General features: G+C 31.3%; 1 protein-coding gene across 1 annotated transcript; it reads right to left on the reverse strand.

Moving 5' to 3' along the window:
* Window positions 1–1,500: 1,500 nt before the first annotated feature.
* On the reverse strand, window positions 1,501–21,004 carry LOC123712156 (cAMP-dependent protein kinase catalytic subunit 3). Its single transcript, XM_045665134.1, has 7 exons — window positions 20,660–21,004; window positions 9,884–10,052; window positions 8,220–8,329; window positions 6,068–6,313; window positions 4,910–5,091; window positions 2,176–2,253; window positions 1,501–1,811 (listed from the first exon to the last, which is right to left on the reverse strand). Exons 1-7 carry the CDS (start codon window positions 20,835–20,837, stop codon window positions 1,686–1,688), a joined length of 1,089 nt encoding a protein of 362 aa, XP_045521090.1. The 5' UTR covers window positions 20,838–21,004; the 3' UTR covers window positions 1,501–1,685.
* Window positions 21,005–21,151: the final 147 nt, after the last annotated feature.

Here is a 21,151-nt window from a genome sequence, read left to right on the forward strand (position 1 = left end):
TGAGGGAACAAAACACTTCATATTTTATATTTTATTCATATTATTTATTTATATTTCATATTTTATTATATATGAAATAAAGTAAGAGTAAAATACTTTTTTTTACAGAACTGGAGATACAGGCCGCCTATCGCATCTAGCGCGACTATCTCAAATGTTACCCTAAGGCACAGTATATATAAATGAGTTATATAAAATGCTGTCTATAAAACAATAGAAAAATAGGATGATGAGCGCTGGAAGGGTGAATCAGGGCTACCTCTACCGACAAATACAATGTTTTTAAAGGTAAATGTAAAGTGGTTGCCTGAAAGAGATCGCTCTAAAGCGATAAGGCCGCAAGTTGCCCTCCTTTTGATTTAATTATGTTCAATGTTTTTATATTATAATGTAACGATATGTTAATATATAAAATAAATAATTAGCTTTAAAATATTTATAGTCAAATGTTTACTGTGATCATAAAATCGACTTAGTTGTGTATACATATTAGTATTTAGTAGATTTTATGAAAACAGTTAGTCCTTGTTTTCAGAAATATACCCAAAAATTTTCATATTTTATTGCCCTACATGCCCCTTCCTTTTGCTGCAAGCACCTTTTAGAATTATTAACAAAAGAAAATTACTAGTATGTATAAATTTTTATTTAATCTCTTAGTATCAAAATATTTACATCAACTAACATTAAATAACATTTATCTGAAAACCCTGTTATCATTTTATATTTCCAAATTAAATAAATATGCGAAAACAGAGTTGTTGTCTGACTAATAAGATCACAGCAATCACATTAGTTATAACATGGCTAGGAAATACCTTATTAACTTATCTATCTCCTAAAAAATTACACGAAAACAATACTTAAAGAGCAATAAAATCAAATGTTCTGAGTCAAATATTATACTCAATGTTCATCGATTTTATACTCACGTTAGACGATTTTTTAATAGTATAGTACAATTTAGTCATCTTTTAAGCTTCAAATTCTGTCTTCTAAATCTCTCTAAAGATCTATTAAATTTTTTGTATTCCAAATTAAGAAAGTCTTTTTTGAATTATTCATCAATTGCTATAAAATATTTTGGAACAATTTATTTTAAAAATTCATTATGTATACATTAAAAATTATGCACTCAACAATAAATATTAGTGTGTAACCATACAGGAATCTTTTCAAAGATTTCCTGTATGCCTTTATTTGCCTACTTAACATTATTTATTTTAGATAAATTGTCAACCCACTGTATTGAACTATAAATTCTATTATACAAACCACAAAAATATACTCTTACGTATGAAAGGGACGGCATGTTCATACATTAAGATTTTTATAATATTAGAACAAGGCATTGTAACTTATACTATAGAAAACTGTTATATTATGTGGTGTACATTAATAAATAAATAAATAATCAGTGTGTCGCTATAATTACTACTACATTTAAAGATCAAATCGCAATATTTATTGTTAAAGATAAATTATTAAGAAAACGCCAGACACATTAAACAAAGTTTAATAATTAATTAAATCTAATCTCGGCATCACTAAGATTTAAGAAATCACGAAAATCCTAAATATCCTAACATAATGTTAATTACGAAATTGTTTTTGGAAATTCACATCCGAACAAACCCATTCACGAATTCCGCTTTAAATTAGTACCAATAGAGGAATTTAGAATTTCAGAAATTCACGAATAGTTTTAATTCATCTGGATCCAGCGATCTCACGGCTTTCCAGTCTGTTTCGGGGTATTCGTCGAAGTTTGAAGTATCGCCTTCATATGACACGGCTGGTACAATAGGCGGCTGAAAAACAAAAATTCATTAATTAGTTTGCTAGACAAACGTATTTGAGCTTGATACGTGATAGTAATGAATAGTCCAAAGGTCTTGTGTAAGTACTGAGATGATATATACTTCATTTGTTTCACTGAAAATTTATCCTTGTAGTGAAATAATTAACGTATTGTTCACTCGAAAAAAAAATATTGCCAGGAATCTCACCATCAAACTACGCATTATATTTTTGTAAAAAAGGAAACGATGAATTTCAAAGCCGTTTTTGTCTTTTAATACTAATTACTGGCTTGAATCGAAGCTTTAAAATTCTAAACCACATACAAATTACTTGTATTATTTTTTATTCGTCAATCATATAAATCTAAAATACCTGTAACTTCTTCATATAAACATCAGCCCAGTCCAAATGTTTGAACCATCGATGTCGTTTCACATCTTCCGAGCCACACTGTGAGAGGAAATCATACATAATTTATTACTCTACATTACTGTAATATTTATGTGTAATCAAAAAATCGAATTTTCAACAAAAACCAACCGCTAAAGCACTTTGAAGCATCATAAAATAAAGTTCTATTAATATAAATAAACAATTTAAAAATCGCACAGTGTTGCCATATTGTACTGACGTCATACTATAAAAGTCGAGATTGAACTTCGGTCAGAAAAGTACACAAATAAATCAAATCGTCTCCATTGAAACGATAAACAATCGTACCATACATCAATCACAGAAGCACTGAATAGATGCTAAAATTAGAGCAATTCTGTTATTTGGCTTAGGCACCGCACTACGTAAATGACATCGTAAAGTTGAAATTTTATGGAGCGGATCTGAGCGATTAGCTTGTCTAAGCACGTTTACTGAATAAATTCAATTAATCGGGTTTCACAATACCCTCAAGTGCAGTCTTGGTCTCGCTAATAACTAGAAGGAATGTCATAATATAACCGCCATCGTAAATTATCGGCAATAAGTGGTATATTCATGGCCATGAAATTTAAAGTCCTGTGATTGAATCTCCACAGAAGCGAGCACTTCTTACAAAACCTTTCACAATAATATCAATATATGCTAGCCTACAAAAAATATATAGCTAGTGACTGTTAAGCAGTGCGACCACATCGGGAAATGTTGGAGTGATGGCTTTGAATTGTTTTTTTCTTAATTTTAATTGGGCTCCTTTAGATCTGATACTATGAAAAGATATATTAAACATATAATTTCCTGTAGCTACAATATATAAAGGTTATAATAATGACTTTGCGAAAATTTTTACCCAGTCTCCATAGTGAGAACTTATTAAATGTTGACTTTGATCATTAAACATTTTTAATAGAATTTATATGCATAGGATAATGCTTTGAAGACAGCATCTAGTGACAAGAGTCAAGACATACGACATAACTCATTGATCTTTGATGTCGTCGATGACTTGACGGATAGCTTTCTAAATATCTTGGCGACGTCGCAGAAAAAGCTAAGAGAAAACGTGTGTCCACTAGAAACTACCTTTTGTACATATAGGGAATGATAGAAAATATACCGCCACTTAATGGTCAACAATTATGATGACGCAGAGAACTAAAACACTCCGCGCTTTTTATTTGATGGTATTTAAAAGGTGTTCGTTAACTCAACTCCTTCATTTATTTCCCACAATATTGGGATTATCCAATAAGTTTGACATGCTAACAAGTAATCTGTACTAGAATCCAGACAATCCGTCCGACCCTTAATATAAAATTTGGCGTTTAATCTTGCTACAAGCAACGCTTTCCGTTCATTCATGTCTGTAATGATTATAATAATATTTTCTTAGTACAACAACAAAGGTTTTTTATCCCTCAACTGTTAGAACTTGCAAAGCGTAGTAAACTCACGCAAACGAATGCAGATACAGTAATTAATAAACCGTACAAACAATAACAGTAAGGCCATAAAACATGATATAAACAGTAGTTAGGATTAAACTGGATTAGTAATCAGGCTGGTTCAATAATATTGTAGATATAAACATGCATATTAGAGTCTATTGTAAAGTTCTGAGAACCAGTTTGTTATTATTGAACAAAATATCTCTATCTTGATTAGAAACGGTCTTTACTTATACCAATATTCTGGAGACAGGCCAACTGTAAACTGATATGCAATATTTTTGTGTAAACGCAATTGATTTAAATAAGTTTGGAGGGAAAATGCAATTCATATCTTACAGTCGTACGAAAATTATGTCTTATGGTAGATCAAGTAATTTCGAAGTATATATATTCCCGTGTATATATGCTCATTGAAACGACGCTTGAGCAATGCTAGTAATAATGATATATCCTTACTTATTATTAAAGGCTGTCAGTGATTAACGCGATAAACTTAAAAACTATCGAACGGATTTTTATAAGAATTACAATTGATATTTATAATGGCAGATGGAAGTTCAGATGCGTTTATATTGGGTTTTTGTATAATATAATTAAATAATAAAAGAAATCGTAAAAAACTCTTGCTAAAATATACAAAACCCACGCAAATATTTAAAAAACTTTATTTGGTATCTTAAGTAGCATATTTGTAAACACTTATCTAAATCAAATAAACAATCAACAATGAATAACACCATGATAATTCCGGTCAACTTCCGGGTTATACAGATCTGGGGTCAAGTCCGGAAAAAGCAATTGTTTTGGGTCCGTTTCAAAGGTAATAAAAAATATTCAACTATTAATAATAGCATCGCGACCACGCAACGGCATACCGTTAAAGCTCATAAGCTTTCCCAACTTTTCATTTAATATTTATATGAAAGTTTGTATAGTAAACCATTTAGGAAAAATTATATGTGTACGATTCGTAATTTTTTTATCGTAAGAACGTCCGAGAAGTAGTAAAAAAGTAATACTTCAAAAGACAGAAGAGAAAGAAAGAAAAGTAGAGAATGGTATAAGTTTAATCTTCTCATAATTTGTATGTATATTCCATCCTACTGTATTTCGCCACGAAAAGTATTTTCAACTTTGATGATTGCTATATCTACTAAGCTACAAGCAGTACAAAGAACAATAGTGACAAAGTAAAATCAAGTGCCAAATTCCGCGTATTTTACCTTCATATTTCCGAGTCTTTTCGTCCTGTCTTGCACTAACAGTTTCTTTATGATATCCTTGGCAACTGGGTCGAGGTGGCGCGGCCAGTCAACTCTGCCATTAAGGATCTTCTCATATATTCCAAAGGGATTGTCGTCGTAGAACGGAGGATAACCGACCAACATCTCGTAAATGAGCACGCCTGTAAGAAAATAGTCAATATATAACTACTACATATCATTTTCCTACTACTTTAGAAATTGTACATTTCCCAAACATAATAGAATTAAGAATGTCTTGAAGGTATGATCAAAAGAACCCATGACTGACGAGAGGAAACGAGAGAGGTATGTTAGGATCGAAACTAGCGGAGATCAGTTGTCCTTGGGAAATAGACGTACGTATGTATTTACTTGTTTTGATATTGAATCATAATGTACTCAAGGTCCAATACGGAAAAATCAAATTGGTTCAACGGTTTGAACGTAAAATCGCGCAATAACTTTACGTTGGATAAGAAAACTTAGTTAACCGAAATTAAAAAAGTAATATTCAATAGAATGATGCATTTGTATATACGTCAAAATAATCGTGTAAGTAAATATAAGCTACAAATAGAAAAAAATACAAACTGTTACCTCCAGTATGGACATTTTGAATTTTAATGATTTCTTAGAAGGACACGAGACATCAAAATATATGATATAAATAAATAATTACATGAAGGATAATTAATATGGATGATTCCTGTCTAGACAATAACACGTGTCATATAATTACAATAGTACTTGTGCCAAGGATTTAAGGAGTTACAAGCACAGATGAGACTGTAAGCAATAAATTATATTCAACTTGGCACCACTATAAAGCCGTCACATGGAACTATATATAATTGGAACATTAAATAATAATAATGTAAACAACACGCGATCTAACACTGCACACCTAAGTACCTGCTACGTATTAAGAAAATTTGATTGGCTACTCAAAAATTAAGCGAAACTTCGATTACCTGGCCTAAAGAACGGTCACATGCCAAACAGTGTGGGCTACACTAAAACATAACATCTTGCTTCTTTCTAACACAACCTTATTCGACATTATGTTTATTTAATTTCTTTGTTGTATAGTATAATTCAACACGAACATTTACTTATAAGTAATTAATATAATCTCACCTAAAGCCCACCAGTCTACAGCTTTATTGTGCCCTTTGCTCTGTATAATTTCTGGGGCCAGGTATTCTGGCGTTCCACACAAGGTCCATGTACGATCCGTGAGTTTTTTCGCGAAACCAAAGTCTGTAATCTTCAAGTGTCCATCTTTTGCTAGAAGTAAGTTTTCGGGCTTCAAGTCTCTGTAAACGATGTTGCGGGCGTGAAGATATTCTAGCGCCGATACTATCTCAGCTGCATAGAAATTTGCTGAAACATAAATTGTTTTCTTTGAAACGACAACGCCCCTGCATAGTCCGCCATCTTAATTCCCTTATTAAGATGGCAGAACGTTTTGGGTTAAAATTATACAATAGCATTTTTTTAGAACAGAGGCGAAACTGACTGGGGGCTTACCTGATGTTAAGTGATACCGCCCCGCCATCCATGGGCATTCTCAATGCTCTCAAGAAGATGTAGTGCTTGAATTTGTCGCGGTGCTTCTAAACACTTATATTAAAAAAATTATATAAGCCCCCAAATACGGCACGTTGTTATGCCAAACAAGTATGACGTTTGTCTTTAACAATATAATTCGTCAGTGAGCGAATCAACCAGATTCTATATAAAAAAAAAACATACCAAATTAATTTGTCAACACATAGCTCTTTTATTAAACAAGACAAGTGTCTTATCTACGGAAATATAAATTTTTTTCGCAATCCATACATTATCTTTTTATATGGAACTTCCCTGAAATAATTTTATCGCATTTTTATATCGCGAGTATTACTACGTGTAATAAGATGTTTTTAGGAAAATAATAAAAACATCGTATAGTCAAGACGTTAGTGACATAAAGAAATTTATACTTCATTACGCATGCGATTTAATGTGACCCGTATATAATTTCAAATTTTCTAAGGCTAAAAGAATAACACGCTGCCTCTATTAAAAACTCTAATATTAATTCCCAGACTCAATTATAACTATTCGATAACATTTCTTTAACATTGAACTGTGTATAAACTTTACACTTTTTACACAAAAACGAAAACACATTCGTTGCCAAATCTTAGTCGTTTAATTCTGTCAAACGTCTTGCAGAGACGTTGCAATTATTCTATGTATACCAATGACTGAAATATCACATAAAACCAATAAGATTAAAATTAAATTATTTATGTAGTACATAACTTTTCCTATATCTATTTTACAATTTGAAACTAAACAAATTTTCGTGTTGAATGAAACGGCCTAATGACTTATCAAGGGTGAGTCAGCAGCGTGGGAGATCTCTGCGTCATTAAGATTCTAACTGGGTATGATATCACCCTTTTAGGATGATATATAGAAGCCTTCATATATTATTAAATTCTCGTAAAGGTTATAACTCTAAAATACTATGCTTCTAATTGTTTAGCTTTTTTGAATGAATCTACGAATATAATCTCAATATTTCTTATTTGAATACAATACTTGCCGCTTTCTCAGAACATCAAATTTATTATGATTAACTTGCAACCTAGTGAAAACATCCGGACAATACATAAATTACAAAATAAACGCAATATATTTATTCAGTTTACATTTAACGAATGTTACGATATAAACAAAATTATTTTATTGGTGTAATTGCCCTTAATTTTATAAGTAAATTTATTGAGGGCGCAGTAAATAAAGAACGAAAATGTGTGTCAACGGGAGAACCCTGGGTTAGTGCGCGTGCGCAAATTCAAGCGAGGCGTCACTACGTCTGCCGCTTTCGCCACCTAATCACACAAATAAACCGAACCACAAATATATGCCTCCCAGTATTGTTCCACTGAATGTCCGTAAAATTTTATGTGTCTGACGATCAGTGTCGGTTTTCAACACGAGCCAGCGTTCAGACACCCGCGTCATTGACCGACTATTTTTGCTCTTGTCCTTTCCTCCAGAAATAAGCTCTTGCGTATCTCCAGATTAATAGTACTTGTTTTCCTAAATCACAGTACGACTGTTCTGTTTTCACAAATCTTAAATACGAATGAGCGCCGTCAACCGAGAAAACATTCGCTGCTAATTATCCCGAGCGCACTTTACTAATAAAAAAGTCACTATTTTTAGTAATGCTGAGGAATAATCTAGATGAAAGTGTACGTTACAAACCCACCTTAAATATTAGAAAACTTACCTATATTGTTACTAAAGCGGCCAGCATTTCTCAAATATGAAAAAAGCTCGCCTCCACACACGTAGTCGAAAAGCATATATATGCAAGACTCGTCATGCGTCCACCACCGTCTAAAACAAATAACTTCATTGAAATCATAGTTATTAGGGAGGATTAAGATTTGATCCAAGAAAGTAAAATATACAGTTTTTCAGGCTGATCACATTAAGTAAGGTCCATTAAAATTAAGTTTGTTCACTAGCTAGTATTGTCTATAACACAAAATTAATTTGTACACAGCTATTGCTGTACATTTACGTGCGTCATTTGTTCCGGCGATTACGAATACAATAAACAAAATTCCGCCCTATTTAGAAAGGTTCATTCGTTTTTACAATAAAGCTTAAATTAGTATATAGTAATAATAATAAATAGTAACATATTTAACTTTTAATATAATCTCTAAATACCGTAGTTCGTGCCGGCTTTTCAAAATTGGTGGCATCTAAAAATGCCATACAATTCAAAACAACTTTGTAAAAAAGTGTGATTGACAAAACATACAAGATTTAGTTTCACTGCTTGCAAGACGTGATAATAGATTTTACATAACTAATTAATTAGTGTTTAGGTTGTAGTTTGTAATTAGAACCATAGTAATTGCTGTAATCTTTGATTTATAGAGTTGGCAAACATTGCCACGCTACGTGCACAAAAAGAACAAATTTATTTTTAAATCAATTACATGTTGGAGTAGTGGTTTATATTATGTCAGACAGTTAACAATAATAGTCTTAATGCGATTGCGTTCGACAATACATTAACATTATAATTTGATAACCCAAATGTAAATATGAAAATATTAGAATAGGTTATTATTGTCTAGTTCTCAATTCGCTTTCCATTACCAGTCGATACTTCAGTAGTGAATATATAATCTTATTTATTCACAAGTATATACTCAATGGGTGCTTCATCAGCTCGTATACAAAGTCACGGGTCATAGTAACTATTTACCACATAGTGTGCGATCGAAAAACATCTATAATCGCCATTACCTAATACGGTCGCAGTTCAAACTTTAACAGTATAAGAAATTTCTAATTTAGCGGAAGAAGATCATAAATTATATTGTTATGTGAAAGTTTATATCGATATGAATTTGACTCGTTTTTATTGATGTTATAGCATTGAATTATTGATATATTAAAATACTATAGTTTCTTTTCATAGCCATTACTATTATTATACAGGAAAACAATTTAGCTAATAATTATAAACCTTAATAAAATCAAATTCTGTTTGTAATAAATAACAATATCAGCTACATTCAAGTAGATGAGCATTATCACAGTACAATAAAACATATGGGCTACAATAATTTTTAATGAAATATATCTGAAATTAATTTAGTCATTAAATAAATAGCATGGTAATTTCGCGCCCTTTTAAACAACCAATTTCGTTTTATCTATGACCAAATATTTTGTATGTGTCTTTACGATAATCACCGAACCTTCTCAAATAACTTATAACGTGTATATTTTTTTGCCAGGGCATGTCATATTTTCGGCCCCTAATTATTAATCGCGTATATTTCCTACATAATTATACCATATAGGACAATGACTTAACATAAATATCTTCTAATTTATTTTTTCAGACAAAAACAATTGTATACTCACAGGTTAACAACAAAAGGGTGATTAATCTCAGATAATATATTCTTCTCGTTCATGACATGATCAACCTGTTTCAAACGTATGACATCAGCCATAGACAATATCTTCATAGCCAGGTACTCGTCCGCCGCTTTGTCTCTGCACAAGCAAACGCGACCAAATGTTCCCGTACCTAGAACAAATATATTTGTTAAAAAAAAATAACTAGAAAACAATATTATATAAATAAAAAAACGTCGACAACCTAGAAAAATATTCTTTTTGTGGTATGAAAACGTCATTGGATTGTAATTCTGTACTAAAGAGATTATTGTTGTCATATACGATTAAACCATTCTTACTATTCTTTACTTCGTTGTTAGTTCTAAATACTCTACACATATATTGATCTAGCCCATTGTAAAATCGTTCTACGAATTTGTGAAATTTAAGAAATTAAACATTATTTCATTATCTGTGATATGATTGCGAATTTTCACATATCTGTGGTAGCTCCCACTTTTTGGCGTCATTCAATGTTGGTTTGTGAGAAACTTATGTGAGAAATTTTTATTATTTTTTTATAATTTAAATAAAACTAAATGTAAATATTATAAAACATGGTTAACATAAACATTGCAATGAAAAATAATGACGAGGATTCTATTATAGAATATTTAGAACGAGCCGTTTATAAGATAATTCAATTTGGAAAACAGATCTCGTATTAGAAAGTAACAGATATTAAGATAATATGGCTTGCTTCATTAATATATCTTTATGTAATAAAATCTGAATGTAACTGACATCCCAAACGTATTTATATTTCAAATGTTTATTGAAATCTTATGAAAATAAATGAAACTGTAAAAATATACGATAAAATAAACTACACATTTTTAATAATGACTCAGTTAGAGATTCCCCATTTCGTCGGACTAAATGTAAACTTTGTATCGCGTGCAGACATTTCTTACGCTAATTACATTATTATTACATTAAATTAAACATCTTAAAAACATACCAATATCACTATCACAGTGTATGTCAGGGGAAGAAAGGAAGACAATAACTTTTCTGGTGATAATTTTTATATAAATTCAGGTCTAATGTAAACTTTATATTGTTTCGAAAACCCAAGTAGATTCAAATAGACCTATATTGTTGCACCAGCCTTCGCGGGCTTCTAAAGCAAACTGCTGTGCTATTTGTGGTGTGTTTTGTATCATAGAATATCTTCAGTTCCTACTTGGTAACCTATCTTTATTACTGAGAATATGGATTATTGTAATATTTAAGAACATTACATGTATTACTTGACTTTTACAACTAAAATCTCTGTTGCTATTTGCCTTTCCTGCTTGTTATTGTATAACATTTTCTCATATTATTGATAAACTTTGCTTCTAATAATTGTAACACGTGCGGCCCGTGACGTTCAAACTTTCGCAAGATACAACACCCGATCTTATTTCCAACACTCTTGCGCAAGTCCGGTCGAATGTATCTAATAATTTAAGGGAATCATTTGTTTTTATAAAACATGTATTTATTTTATTGCTTATTGAAGGTTGAACAGTTAAAAGCTTTTAGGTCGTGACCTAGCACCAAAATAATATCAAGTGTTAGTTATAAATAATCACGATTTCCATTACAATTTTGTTTTTCGATTACATGCGTATTGCGTCGGGAAAAGAATTAAAGGTTTTTTATCACTTTAAGACATATCGTACAATTAATTTGCTGTGTTTTGGAATCAGATGACAGCCAATTAGACAAAACAAAACCTTGATGTCATTTAAAGGGGTTACTACAATATTTCATAACTTCGATAGTAATATTTAAAATTAATCTGTTTCATCGATCGACTTTTGATCGATTAAAAAACTATTAATGGACTCTGACATTTCGCGTATTTCATACACTGTGTAATGGAAACATTTGTATAATGCACTGTGCCTTTGTAAAAGAAAACAGAGACAAAAAATAATATATATTCGTATTATGTAAAAGAGTGGGTCCCAAAAAAGCAATACCATGTTCCAAGAAAAGTGATTTGCATACAAAAGAATTCACACAACGCGATAAACTGCGAATTCTTTCTTGTTGCGTAATCGGAAACAACCTTAAGCAAGTAACATCATCGGAAACTTGAACGGAACAATCTTTAATGTGTTTTGTCTCTGTTTTGTATGGCACCAAAGAGAAAGACCAAGATGTTATAACAATTTCCTCAGGAGTTGACCGACCACTTTCACTTGTCATAGCGCACACTGTTCTTACAATATTGCCTACATGACGTCATAGGCTTTGACGTACGCAAAACGAAATTGGTATTTGGACGAAAACTGATATTCAGAACTTTGATTGTAAACTAACTAGTTAACCGATAAAATACATATTTTTTATTCGCGTTAATAGAATTTCCCACTATCTAGGTTTCGTATAGGTGATTATTAAATTAAACAAAACTCTCATATTTCATTCTAAAACAGATTAAACTCTAGGTAAACTATATCTTTAATTTAATTACGTCCAAGAAAAGATTATACTTGCAATACTAATCTCTTTTGTTTTAGTCAATTTAAAAATAGAACGTTACCGAGCAAAGCTTTTCTAACATCTCTTACATTAACGATAAAATATCTTTAGGTTTCTTTATATAGAAATTTGGCAAGGAAAATGTTTATAAATAGATTTAAGAAACCTTGTACTTAACCGAGTGTATTGAAGCAGCACAACCTTCAATCGGTCGTGGCCATTCTTACATTTTTTGTTTAAATAACCATACGTTCACCTAAGAATAGATTGGAATAGATAATGACAACTGTTATTCTATATGGAGTATTACTGGTTTTTAAAGAAGGTTTAGCTATACAGGGAAAGAAAAATATTTTCTACTTAAATTTTGTTAACTATGTATTATCGGTTGCTCATAAGAATGGTTTTAAATTTTGTTAATCACAGACTATGATTACTTTTCTATGGGCACCATGTTCACAAAGCTTACTCATCTACATTGTTATTCAACATTTATTATTCAAATACTAGGTTAAAAAAATTGTAAATATAAAATATACGTGTATAAATAATAAGCCTTTTTTGAAAGTAAAATCTTTAAAAACATATTCAAATACTTGACATCAACATATAACCCTAATTACCATTTTCTTACAACAATTAACAAGCGACGCCAAATATCAATTAAAATTTATGACTTTATACTTTACGTCGTCATAAACCTGATTATAGAACGTAAAAATTACACGTTGATGAGTAACATTTGTATTTTAGTAGTGTTTAGTGTCAAATTAAGTGCTTTTTGGAACCGTCCTTGATCCACATTCAATCTAAAATAGGGACCTATGTGTCGCAACTCGCGTAGTTTCTGCGGTTTCATATTATATGTTATAGGAGAACGCGCCAAGAAATGTGTATTTATAAAATGCTTAATAAAAATTTACAACATACAATAAAGCTCTAAAGATTTAACAAAAGCCTGCCTTCACCACTGGTTTTCGTATACGTCTCCTGATATGCCCTTACTGACTTCTGCGTCGAACTTAGTGGACAAAACAGCATTCAAAGTTGGTAGTTGAAATAAATAAGCTAAAAAATAAATAAGTAACACACAGCTTCTTTTAAATACATTCGTGTCACAATTGAACTTACAGTAATAGGTATATATATCTTTATCGTCTACTGTAAAATACTTGTAACGTTTATATAAATTATAGGAAACTTTTAAGAAATGTTTAATTTATATATATCTAGTGACTGGAGAATGAAACACGAAAGCTTTTTAAAGTTGTATGACGCAGTTCTTACTCATCATAATTCTAAGATACAAAAATAATTTTTCCAGTGACGCTATTTCACGGCTGTCTCTCATGTCGTGTAAGCTACATGTTAGCTCCCGTCCCGTCAAAACATATTTTTCAATATAATTAATATAAAAGATCCCTCTATCCTATTAAAATAACTCTATTTATCGAATCTAGTCTATAATCATTATATTAGTAATTTATTTCTGATAAATATTCAATTTTTTTTTAAATAGGTAACAAGTCTGAGGTGATATTATATGAAGGCGTAATATATTTGTGGATTTAAGACTTGCCGGTTTCCCTATGGTGTTTTCTTTATATCCATTGATGCACAGCCGGGGTTGGAACCTACGACTTCAGAAATAAGAGTCGTACGCTGATGTCACTAGGCCAACACTGCTTCTATCAGCATAATATCATACTATAACTAAAATAAAATGAGTATGATATTATTATAACAAACAATGGGAAAATGGCTTTGTCCTTCGAGAGACGTTGACTGAATGCAAACTAAATCATTTGTCAAAAAAAAGGAAGTAGCAAAGTGATTTTCCTTACCCATGACAAAAATAATTAATGAGGCGGTCTTCTTACAATCTAGTTTTATTTAAAAAGATTTCTACTCAGAGTAGAAATGATTACTATATTCATTATGAAAATGCCTACGATACAGTTAGGTTACTTGCTTCTGTTAACAAACTGTATAACATTTATTATTACCTAATAATTATAGTATATTTCCTTGTTCTTTTACATCCAGCTTCATTGTTACTTTATTGTTAATTTAGTTTAAATTAAAATTCCAATAAGCTAATTGTTTAATTTTTAGAGCAACCCCAATATTTCTTCTGCTATGTGTTTCTGTGTAACCATTGCCAAAAGAAATATATATATTTGGTTTCCGCGAGTTTAAGGCTTTTTTTGTTATAACTGATATGAACGCAGTGCAGTGTCGTGTCTCTACAAACGTTGACGACGATTAAAACATCGAGTGTTGTAAATTATTTAGTTACGGTGACGTTGAATTCGTTAAAAACATAATTAAAAGGATACTTGTTATTAATAATGAATATAAAGTTGATATAATACCTAAATCTGTCTGGCTTTTCTTGCCAAGCGCATATTTAGGGCTAATATAACTAGGGCACTATGATTTATTTCTGTATATAGTAAATTAATGATACGTTCATTTAAATTAATTAACACGCGAGGTCAATATATACTTAGAAAACGTGTTTCATGAAATGTAAATTCATAATGAAAGTTTTAATATTGAAATGCTACAAATAACCTGATTTCAAATGTCTGCTCACAAAAAACTATAAAAAGAAATCTTCTAACTGTTTGTTCCTTGTAAGTTCTAAAAATATAATGTATTGGAAAGATTACAAGTTGCGCCACCTGCTGGTTATGTCACTCCAGCGGTAATTTATAGCCACGATATTGAACTGCATCTAACGATTGTGTACAATGTTCAATGTCTGTGTGACATTGTTTGAAAACTTCACCTTTATAATATTTACGAGTATAAAATTACACAAGGCTCTATAAAATGTCACAGTTTAAAGGTACATATCACAGACTACGGCAGAAATGTAACTAGAATCTAAAAGATTTCATGGTTTGTGTATTATTTTAGTCAAGCTGCTGACTGGAACTCTTCGAGTTTATATCGGCTATACTAATCTTTGATAATAATATTAAATTGTTTTGCGAACGGCTTGTAAAGCCATTCAAAGTTATCTTCCGAGAATAAAATATGACCAGTGACGCAAAGCAATTCTTGTTTTACGCATAACATCTTGTGTAATATTTTTACACAAATACAACTATGCACAAAGTCAAAGTCAAGTTCATTTATTGGTATAAAATTTGTAAATTATTGTTAAACCCAAATATTATATCGAATATTCCCGAAATACTTTCAATTATTTTTATAATATATTTATTAGACGCATAAAATATTAAAGTTAATTTTTATTCAACAAATTATTAATCATTTGGTGGTGCTGTCTCAAACTGGAACGTGAAAAACTCAGAGATCCTTCGCTTTCCTGCAATAAATATAATAATAAAAATGTTTTTAAATTAGGTTAGACCGCAGTAAATCTTTATGCTAATGAACGTTATAAGCCGTAGTAACGTCGTACGTGCTGATATGACAGTTTATTGACTTGACAAAACTCCTAATGAGATTTTCCGAGAAGCGTGGGTTTTCGCGGTGGAAATCACAAGTAGGCCAATTCGCCGGGAAATGACCACTCGACCTCTTCAAATTGCTTCTTATTTTTGTTTATACTTTAAAAATGGATTATGGGAACATTCGGTAAAGGATTATTATATATCAATCTCGAACATCTATTAATTCCTTGACCTGTTTACGTAGCTCTGTTGAGGCATCAATTCAGGTTAAGCGGCAACAAACTCAGATGCCAAACGAAAATATTTAGTTAATATAAAATACTAGTCACATATTTTTAGGTAATCACTCAACTGATTTAATTTATTAAAGGTCAATTACTATAATTGTATTATAATCGTAGGTATTGCTTGTTAATTTAATAAAATACGAATATATAGGCAATTGGTTTAGATAATAATCAGAAAGGAAGTCATACATTAGCAACTGTGTGTCACACAAGTTCTCATAACTTTCCAGTTACCACAAAACAACTTTTAAAAGCTATTTCCGAAATACGTAATCGTTTACCGGGGTCCCTTCTCAGCGTTAGTTCTTTAACATTACATCAAAAATAATATATTTACCTCAGTAGTAGCTTTCCGTTTTCAGATTTATTACGACTAATTTTATCGAACGCTTATTATTTTGCAATAGCTTACCTAACAAGTCTCGCTACAGGTATTAAAAAATACTGCTAAAGTTGTTAACAAAACAATAGATTAGAACAATATAAAACAAATATAATAATAAAACTTTATTCATGACAAAAACATGATTGTGAGAAAATTGATCTGATACTAGACCCTACATTAGGTAGCCCTTGTTTCGTGGGTGACTTAGATTACAATTGTGGTAAGTGGTGCAGCTTTCTGAAAATATGTCTTAATGTAAAATCTAATCAAACAAAAATCGTGTAAGTCGCTTGAGTTTATGGGTATGTGAATGGGTGTGTGTGAGTATAATACACTCTGTATTTGATAGGTATACAAATGCATGTGTGCCGTGTATTTTTACATTTACAACCAAAGATAAAAAATATAACATAAGTGTATATACATAATGAACATTTGGGTTTGCGCCGTGGGCATTGCCGGCTGCCAACTTTTTATACTATCAGAGAAAGTGTTCACGTTATTTGTAATCCCATCAAGTAGGTAAATCGGACGTGTTCTTATGTAACAGCCAGCTGCATCGTGTTATCGAGGTATATAGCCCTCGGTCAATCAATGATTCATTACGGTAATAGATTTGCATAAAATACAATTATGATGATTAACATAATGGCTTTAGACAATCATTGAATCGGCAAATAGGGTGTGAATTAATTTTCAGTGTTAACGCTAGAACTTCCTCATTTACTTACCTTTGTTATTCATATGTGAACTATATTATATTCTCTCTGGTCTATATTAATAAACTGGAATGTTTAAAAAGTATTTTATATGAAAAAAAATCAATGGCGCTACAACCTTTTTAGGTCTGGGCCTCAGATTTCTGTATCTGTTTCATGATCATTTATTAATCGAATAGGCAAGTAGGTGATCAGCCTCCTGTACCTGACGCACGCCGTCGACTTTTTTGGTCTATGGCAAGTCGGTTTCCTAACGATGTTTACCTTCACCGTTTGAGCTACTGTTAAATACGGACTTAGAAAGAAATCCATCGGTGCACAGCCGGGGATCGAACCTACGACCTCAGGGATGAGAGTCGCATGCTGAAGCCACTAGGCCAACACTGCCCTATATGAAAAGCTTTATAATAAATAATTATTGTATTTAAATAAACATGAAACACCACTTCTAAGTGTCATAAATACTCCATATACCAGGACCCGCATACAGAAAGGCATGATAATACTGAGTAGTGTCAAAAGATATTGTTGATGATAATATTTCAATAATGTGATAAGAGAAAATCGGTCATGGTTATTTGAAACGTTACACAGCTGTATAAGGCACGTTAAGGCTTTATTTAAGCCAACATCAATAACATTATAGTTTTCGAAATCAATAAATGTCTTAACAAAACGAAGGAACTTTAGTATTTATAACGATAAATCCGTCATCTATTTTTTTTAGTTTTCTTTATTTCACAAAATAATATAATATAATCATTTCAATATAATATATCACTGCCGTCTTGTTTAGGAATTACGAAACTCAACTATCCTTTACTATATAAATACATACCCAACAAAGCGCAAAAATAAAAGTATTCCAAAGACAACGAAATCTTTGCGCGTCTAACAGTTGGATTGAATATTCATAGCTCAAAGGTAAGGAAAAGTCGAAACAAATACGAGGAGTTTTTAAAATAAACACGTCCATGACAAATCTATGTTATTATTTCCTATTGTATCCTAATATTTGTTTATATATTATTGTTTGTTTTATAAATATTCCTCTAAGCTACTAATATATGGCTAGTTCTATATAAGCATTTTTTAGACATTGCTAATATAGAACTAGAGAATATAAATTAAATTTTAAAAAAAGAACGTGTACCACCGGTGTCATTTCCCGACGAAAAAAGAAACACAACAACCAAAAAGTCTGTTCTCTTGCAGACCGTGCATTTAATCCTGTGACTTTTAACTTCATCTTATTCGAAGTTAAAAGTATATTAGTTTATAACGAAATTTGTAAGTATAGGAACTGTATGAAAGAAAACCTGGTTGAAACTTGTAATTATTCAAATGGCGACCGTGGTCTGCATTTATACTCAGGTCGTCTTCTCAACGCGTAAACTATCATATTGCATTGTTTAAACAATCACTTTCATCTCTTTTCACTTCTTCGTATTTATGTTAAAAGCTTTCTTATTAACCAAAAATTTTCGCGCGCTTTTCTAGCATTCACTGATTGGTATTTCTTTTAAAATAAAACGCGGCTAACTTTTCTTCGACTGTAGGCATTTGTGAGGTGTTAGTGTTATTTTAACTACATTGATATGATGTCTGTAATTATTACAGCTAGTCATGTTTTACTAAAGCACATGATGGTTCTAGTATAGTGTTGTATGTATTAGTCGAATAATGTATATCTACAAACTGTGTTGCAAACAAAAACTATTTTTTAAATAAATTTAGTAGTGTGGGTATATTTTTTTTAAACAAACCTAGTGTATTATTATAAGAGGATTTTCGAGAACGATTATATATTACTATATCTGAGTTTTTTACATATATACAGTTACAAATATTGCAACTTTTACCACAGAACTGCTATAACCTACATTCGCCTTAAATCGAGCGTGACAGTTATTATTTACATAGAACGACTCGTTTGCGTGTATACTGCAGGTTTATTAGCATTTTTCACGTAGATATAATACAAAACACGATACAATGGAATGTGCATTGAAAACAATACAGCTTATTTAAACTGTCACTGGCATTATTTTCTTACAGAAAAACTAAAAAGAAATGCTGGAAGGATTAACCTTATAATAGTTCATTAGCTTACGTGGAGAACCTATTACATGATTTTATAATATTCTTTGATACCGCGTAAAGTTGGTATACATGAATCGCAAAAACAAATACTCTACTTATTTCAAAATATCAATGAAACTCATTCGAAATATTGTCTCCATTTTGGGTTTTAAGACTTCAATTTCCATAATTTTATAAGTACAACTTCCAATAAACTAGTTGGTTGATAACCTCAGTCACGAGTTGTGCATTAAATATTTCGCATAAAACCTTGATCTAGATAATCATGATAATACCTGCACAATATAAAGGGTAACCCTCTGACCTAATTAATTTTAAGGACAGCTTTATTAACATTTGCTATTAATAAACTGATAACAAATTGCCATGGGCTTATATTGTTGATTCTATGCATATTTTGTTTGAATTACTAGGTATCAGCACTGAAAAACATTCATAGTACCCATTTTAGTCTCACGGTAATAAGCTAAGTTAAAATGCATCCAAACGCGATGTCTTCATCAATGAATTTGCATGCAAAAATTAAGAACACCAAAAATTGCAACTACTACGACAATTGTCGAGAAGAAAAAAAATATAAAAACATTCCTGTAATATACATAGAAGTTATATTTATATACAAAATGAGATGCAAAGACGAGACGCGCTTTCGTCAAAAGCATATTGCGAATTAAGGCCAAAACAGAAACTCTATGCTACTTTAGACTGCAACACTCATCTTTTCAAGTATTAAGGTGAAACAGAGCACAAAACATCTCTTGACATCTGATTTAGCTATTATCCTTTACCTGCTCTAGTTACAACGATATCTACCTGTACCATACTTACATACGGTTCTGTTTTATACAATGTAAATTGTTTTTGTTTTTCATAATCTATTAATGGTTCTTCTTTTTTTAGTGCCTTTCCATTACTGGAGGTTGGCCATCAGCCTCTTGAAGCGTGTCATGTCCTTGGAATCGAACATAGGACATTGAAATAGATGGATGTAGTGTTTTTTTTTTGTTTTAGTATACACAGCCAAATGAAAGAGAGCGCAGAGGTGGAAGTAAAAATATGAGATAGAAACTAATGACAATTTCGTGCGGATTATTTTTTTTTTGCCGTGAAACTGTCTACTAGACCAGCTAAATACTGATTTCTTATATTTCACTCTTGTTTTATGTAACATTTAGTGATTTTTCAGATATTGAAATATATTTAAAAACGTATAAATAATCGGACTAAAATATAAAAACTAAGACTATTTAGAAATACTACTACATACCCCCTAAAAATTGACGTAGAAAATTCAATTCACCAATTATCTTAGAACCTATGAATAAGGCAAAACTTACCAATTGTTTTCAGAATTTGTAAATCATCTAATTCATATTCCTTCTCTTCTTCAGAATACTCCGACTCCGTTGTAGTAGAATCTTGTTCCTCGGTAGAAGACTCTACAGAAAGAGAGCGTACATCCGAACTCAAGTCTGAACTACAGTCCCGAACCAATTTTGCACTGGCCATCATCATTTTTACTGCTTGTTTACCAGAGTCAATAGATAAATAAAATCACATAACTCAAGCGACTTATAAATTAAACCTAATTAAATAAATGAAATTGTTGTATTAAAAGTTTGTCGTAAAAATATTTATCACGACTGCGTAACGTTCACTCGCCGACGCGGTTTGTTTCTCACTGCCGCTCTGCGTTCGGCCGCAGTAACGCAAGTATCAACGCTTGTTCCAAAACAAATATATATTGCAGTATTTATAAAAAATACTTCAGCCATCTCGAGAGGGAAGTAATTAACTTTATGTTGTTCAAGATGCTCGAGTTTTAGTGA

The sequence above is a fragment of the Pieris brassicae genome, chromosome 7 (assembly GCF_905147105.1).
Source record: "Pieris brassicae chromosome 7, ilPieBrab1.1, whole genome shotgun sequence".
Classification (NCBI taxonomy): domain Eukaryota; kingdom Metazoa; phylum Arthropoda; class Insecta; order Lepidoptera; family Pieridae; genus Pieris; species Pieris brassicae.